General features: G+C 33.1%; 1 protein-coding gene across 2 annotated transcripts; it reads right to left on the bottom strand.

The window, feature by feature from the left end:
• Window positions 1-723: 723 nt before the first annotated feature.
• Window positions 724-6,030, bottom strand: LOC114316105 (nicotinamidase 1-like). 2 transcript variants are annotated; one of them, XM_082870286.1, is made up of 6 exons: window positions 4,288-6,030; window positions 4,007-4,064; window positions 1,833-3,894; window positions 1,331-1,511; window positions 1,092-1,225; window positions 724-963 (listed from the first exon to the last, which is right to left on the bottom strand). In XM_082870286.1, the coding sequence occupies exons 3-6, from the start codon at window positions 1,971-1,973 to the stop codon at window positions 943-945; spliced, it is 477 nt and encodes a 158-aa protein (XP_082726412.1). In that variant the 5' UTR covers window positions 1,974-3,894; window positions 4,007-4,064; window positions 4,288-6,030; the 3' UTR covers window positions 724-942. The 2 variants fall into 2 exon arrangements, with proteins under 2 accessions (XP_082726412.1, XP_082726411.1); XM_082870285.1 differs by having other exon boundaries at window positions 1,092-1,511.
• Between the last annotated feature and the right edge of the window lie 246 nt (window positions 6,031-6,276).

Raw genomic sequence — 6,276 nt, 5'->3', positions numbered from 1 at the left:
ATAAGTTAATTTACATGTGCCATCAAACGGGACATTCCTTAATGAAGGAATTTGTCCAAAATCTGTAGGGATCCATGGCAATGCAATGAATTTTGGTCTTCACCACATTTTTAATCAACAATAATACTAAGAATACCAAGTAATTTATCAAGGAACACATTAACTAAATACAAGACATACATGTGAATTTTATCACTTAATATAAATCTTACCTAACATTATTATTTCAATCAATCCACCAAATTTTTACACAGTTCTAAATATATATCATTTGATTCCTAGTGGTGCCACCACGTGTCTATCCATTTGTTCCTAAAAAAATAAAAATAAAAATTAAATTAATTAAATTAAAATTGAATGGGTAAGCATACTCACTGCAGGAAAATTAGCTTTTACCGGTGTTTCAAAAACGTCGCTAAAATTATCAAAAACGTCGGCAAACATATACCGGTGTTTTAAAATTATGTCGAAGATGCGACCGTCGCTATAACTTAGCGACGTTTATAAACATCGTACAAGATCTTTTGTGGCGTTTATTTAAATGCCAGCATAAAATTTGCCCACAAATGACGTCATATACTAACTTACACTGGCGTTTTTATTGAAACATTGCTAAAAGCTTTTTTTTCCAAAATAAAAAACGTAATTGAACCTAATCAGAATTTTTTCCAAATATGAATTCCTTGAAAAAAAAAAAAAAAAAACAACAACAACAACAAATGCAAAATTCAAATTATACAATTCACAATAACTCAAACATTTGGTCACCTTTAACATTCAAAATAAATTGAAACCAATTAAGCCATAAATATTTTTAGAAAAATACAAATTTGACCAATGGAAATTTATGACATAACAAAAAATTAAAAATATTTACAGACATTAGCAGATCATGACTCACTACTACTACTTCATGACATTAAGTTCACTCTGCCATGGCTGCTAAGGTGGTACTCCAAATGCCTGCACTTAAAACAAAATAAGACATCTATGAGAATTGGACAAGTTGTTTGGATATAGTGCAAACTGAAAGTGAATGAGGATTGATGGGAATATCTATATCCATCTACTAATAGCAAATATATACTTACAACTTTAATCTGGTTATTTTTCACCCAATCCACAAACACATTAGAACCATCCTCTTCCATTGAACCCAGATATCCATCGTAGCAATCTTTTCGCCTTATCATTACATTTGGTTCCTTCTCCAACCATTTCAGAGCTACACATGAGAGAGGAGAGAGAGAGAGAGAGAGAGAGAGCCTGAGAATTGAATTATAGAATGAATAAATAAAAAAAAAACAGAGAAAATAGAGTGCATTTATACCAGGAACCAAATTAGATTCATCAGTGCCAATGATGCAATGAGGATAGGGATGTTCGAGTTTTCTAGGATAGTGGGAATCAAGAAATGCAAGAACTGGCCATTTCTTGTTGCAAAACACTTTTGCCAGTCTTGCCGATTCATCGATCATTTTATTGATCTGACTGTTGGACTCTGTGGGTGCCTGAAAAAAACACTCAACCAAACACAAACTCAACCATCATAACATAACAACTCAATTTCAGACCACAAAGAGAACCAAACAATCTGTGTCGTGCTAAAAACTCATTTGAGATTAGCTGGTTTTGTGAACAAGCTAAACTTGAATAGATTTTAAAATCACTAAGCTTTTTAAGCCAAGTTTAAGCAATCTGCTGTACAAGTGGGTTAGCAGATGGGGACAATCTAATCCATATTAATTTGAAGTAAAGAAAAATCTATTCATTATAAAATAATTGAAACTGGGTAATAATGAAAAGATAAAGAGAGAGGAGAGGAGAGAGACCAGATTTCCAGCTCCAATGGTACAGAAGCCATTGATGATGTCGACGAGAACTAAACCAATCTTGACATCTTCGGATAAAACTACTGATTCTTCCTCAAATGGAATTTCATTCTTCAAAAGATCTACTGTCTTCAATACCATCTTTCAAAACACAAAAAAGAGAACCACAAAACAATTCACAAAGCAATTTAATAATTCAGCTGTCTTCAATACCATCTTCCAACTGTTGTATCAATAACAAAAGGTGAACATCATACGAGAACATAGGTCCAAAAATCTTCCCTGAGATTTTGGGGTATGTTAACTGCATGTAGATTCCCAACTCCCAGTTGACCTTTCAATGGCAATTTTAAAACATTCATCATCAAAACATGATATCGTGTTGTTGAGAATTGCATTTTTCAAATGTATTTATAAATTATAGCTAATCTAATTCATAGGCAACTCTTTTACTAATCGGGGCAACAAAAATTTGTAGTTTTAACAAAAACTTGGAGTTTCCTCTTTGGTTGTTGTAATCTAACATCAACTGTTACCTTTCTTTTCACTTTGCTACCTCATATGTTTTTCTTTAGGCATTCCCTTCTCTCTACTTGATAGATTCCCACTCCTTCTCCCTATTCTTTTCTTTTTAATGTACAAATTCATCTCTAGCTAAAAATAAAGCATATAAAAAGGAGAACTATACCAGTCCACCAGAACAAGGCTAGAATATATATAGGGGTCTACAAAATGCTGAGAATCACGTAAATTATATCAAGCATTAGATCTTACCAGTTAATAATTCATGCTATTCCAAATAAGCCTCAACTTCCCATATCCTCCGACTATGGATCTGATCACATTATTACAAAGACAGCCATTAAGCAGAAAATAACACACAAGTGTTTTAGTTTCATTTCAATTGAAGTATAATTGTGAAGTCCTTGTCTTCCATAAATTTGACTACGATGCTGTAATGAATACATGACAAATCCAACTTAATATAAACAAAACTGAACAGCACATTATTCATCTTAATGTCAAAGGATGTATGTGTTGCAGATTAATCACTACAATAAATTAAAAAAAAATTACAAAATCTCAATAAAGCATGTACTCTTAATGTCACTAACACTAGAGCATAACCTCAAACCAGCAAAGCAACAAGAAGAAAAAACCTACTCGACACAGTTTTCTGCAAATTTGCAAGCAGTAGAACCATATCAACAATACAAGGACCAATTAACACAGCTTACATGGTCTGTGTTGTATAATTGGTAGCATGACCCACAAAAATAAATGTTACAAATGGCCTGTAGTAATCACTATATCATCAATTTTCTAGAAGGTATAATCCAGATCATTTTGCTTTATCCATCCCAAATGAGTGTTATGTTTGAAAAAGCATAAAGCTTATGAAAGAAACAATAAATCCAAGCACTGTCACTGCATCTCTTTGGCATAAACTCTTCCAAAATTGCTTGCTTTTATAACATATGTAATGTAACATGTTTTCCGTAACTGGTAACACTAGGAAGCAAAAGAATATTGCTTTGAATTTTCCATTGGGACATGTATTCAATTTGGGACCAATAAAAATAAAAGCAAGACACTTATTTCAAGATGGAGGGAGTATATTATATAAATTTCATTCACACCATTCATCCAAGGCAACAGCTCCCTTGGAACTAGCAGATTGACATAGACATGCAATAAAGAAAAACATAATTTTTATTGAGACTTTGGAGACACCAAAACAGTACATAATTTTTTTCTTCAGACTTTGGAGATCTTTCTACCAACTAGACAAGAAAAACAAACAAGACATACAAACAACTGAATTAAGTAACTGCAACTGCAACTGCAAAAAAGAATGTAACCTTCACAATTGAGTGAGAAAGAGTGAAAGCCATCAAAAGTTTACGACCATGTGAAACATTATTTTCAGTGTCATCCTGAACCTCAGATTTGGTGCAAGGAGAAAACACACTCTCATAGAACGATGTTGGGATGCAAATATTTGATATAACGCCTAAAGTAGCAGTGAAAAGGAGAGATATGAAGCCTAAAAGCATCAATTCTGAAAACAAAAATCCAAAAAATAGCAGCTTCAAGATGAGAATCCCAAAAAATACACATAAGAAAAGTTGATAAATTTTGTAAGGATTGACACAGAAATTTATACCAAATACCTTCTTTCATTTTCTCTACAACTTCGAACAAAGGTTTTCGATTTGTTTTCCGCAACCACTAGAATGAAAGAAAAAATATAAGCTCATCAGAACAAGCCCAAAGCAATTCATACTGATATTTTATTGCAACCGTAGTGGAACAAATTCAACTAACTTTGCAATGAAAATATGCAGAAAAGCTTAGGTCGATATCACAAATTGTATCAATTGAAACATAATAGCCCAATTTCCAATAGAAATCATAATAAATGGAAAAAAATCAATAGTGAATCTAGACTTACATTGCTTAGGTGGTGAATTGATCGCTCCACAAGCAAAGAAACAACAACAAAGATTGTCATTACAGTAGCAACAGACCATGTTGGCGTTAACGCCAAAGATCGCATTTCTGTTCTATTTTGTTCCATTACTTTCTAATAAAATTTCTTTTGTTGCCAATCAAAAAAACAAAAAATTACCAACTAAAACAGACACCATAAGCATAAGTAGCCCCAGAATACTATTACTGAATCAAATTCTATTACAATCAAAGAAACTGAAAAAAAAAAAAAAAAAAAAAGAGCGTCAGTAACAGTGATGCGGCACAGCTAAGTGGGTTTGTGCCAAACTAAGACGGAGTGAACTAACTAATTTCTTCAATCAAGAAGAATTGCAACAAAATCCCTCTAAAATTGACAAATAAAAAGGAAACCCAAGGACATATTGTTATGTATATTTGAATTTGAATCAAATAAAAAGGAAACCCAATGACATATTTGAATTTGAATTTAATTGAGCAGAAGATATTGTCCCTATTTAAGAGAAATGGAGACAGAGGGAAATAGAAAATAAATCAAATCTTGCCGAGCCAATATGCCTACGTCCCAATTCCTGCATCCAACCCAACCAAACAAATTTTTTATATTATCAATATCCAGAGGGAGAAAATAGTTAAAGATATGAATCAAGAAAATACCTTTCTTTTCTTGGCTCTCTGCACAAGTAGTCAATAATAGAACCACCCATGTGTAGTAGCTTGAAAAAGAAGGAAACTCAGAGAACATACCAAGATACAAGTTTATCAATTTACATGGGAACTACACCGAAATGATTATTAGGTGAGTTAGAAAGCAAGAAATGCCAAAATGAGATTCCAAAAAAAAGGCAAAATAATGGACTAGAGAGAGACAAAGCAGATCTGATATTGCCATGTTAGCAAATCACACAGAGAGAGAGAGAACAGATCTGCATCTCTTCATCAGCTTCTACTCACTGTTTCCAATGATCCACATCCAACACCACCTGCTTGTCCCGTACCTGATCAGAGACACTAACACCGCACTCGAAACCCTAGATAAATCGATTCACCATTGCTGGTGCTCAATCTGATGAAAGAGAAGAGTTTTCCACACAAGGACTAGAAAGAGTAAAGGAACAAAAACGAAAGTAGAAAACACAAAACAAAAGGAAAGAAAAGCTGGAAATCAACTAAATCGAGAGAAAACAATTCCAAATCGTTAGTTTTAGCCATGAAATTTTATAGATCTTGTGTGAATGTAGCTAATCTATATCAGAAAACCCTAACCTTGAGCCCTAGATCGATTTGTATCATAGGGATTCGAACAATCAGGAAGATATATGCTCAAATCACGAGTAGAACAAGACTTTTCATATCAAACAACCGAAGAATTGATGGAGATCGATGATCCGATGCCTCAAAGATCCAACGCCTCAATTTCTCTCTCTTCCTAAAGTCACGCCTCTGTTCAATCAGAATAGAAGAACATCATAGCCTTGTTCAGGCACTGTTTAAAAGAAATAATCAGTGCACAAAACGAGATGGTTTAGTTTAATTTTTTTGAAATTTGAAAAATCTGAACAGATTTCACAACGTTTTTGAAAAACATCATAAAAAAAAAACGTCACTGTATATCCTTTTTCTTGTAGTGACTGCATGAGAAAGTGAGATTAGGGTTTTAACATCTGTTGTCATGATTACTAATGACAATTATTGCCTTTAACAGATACATTGTATATTTATCTTCTTTTTTTTTGTTGTTTGGTCAACATATTTATCTTTAATTCTAAGGATGGGCTTAGACTTCAAGCAACATTAAAAGCACCACTGAGCCCAAAATAACAAAAAAAACATTGAAGGACCACCATCTTTAGTGGCCACAAACGAACTAAGCTTGGACTTGACCAATCCTATAGGCCTTGATTGGAATTTTTTTTCTCACTAGTTTTTAAATAAAGTTGTTAGTTTTTTGTGGTCATTTTGTAAAGAATTT

Source organism: Camellia sinensis, chromosome 5 (genome assembly GCF_055761805.1).
Source record: "Camellia sinensis isolate YWXY chromosome 5, ASM5576180v1, whole genome shotgun sequence".
Taxonomy (NCBI): domain Eukaryota; kingdom Viridiplantae; phylum Streptophyta; class Magnoliopsida; order Ericales; family Theaceae; genus Camellia; species Camellia sinensis.
The sequence above is the reverse complement of the archived record's forward strand: the minus strand, read 5'-3'. Positions and strand labels throughout refer to the sequence as shown.

Excerpts from the sequence above, each read along its gene's own strand:
- LOC114316105 (XM_082870285.1), bottom strand. The coding sequence starts at position 1,973 with ATGGTATTGAAGACAGTAGATCTTTTGAAGAATGAAATTCCATTTGAG. Across the intron at positions 1,512-1,832 it reads CCATTGGAGCTGGAAATCTG|GCACCCACAGAGTCCAACAG; the intron begins GTCTCTCTCCTC and ends TGTTTTTTTCAG. Across the intron at positions 964-1,091 it reads AAAATAACCAGATTAAAGTT|GCATTTGGAGTACCACCTTA; the intron begins GTAAGTATATAT and ends TTTTAAGTGCAG.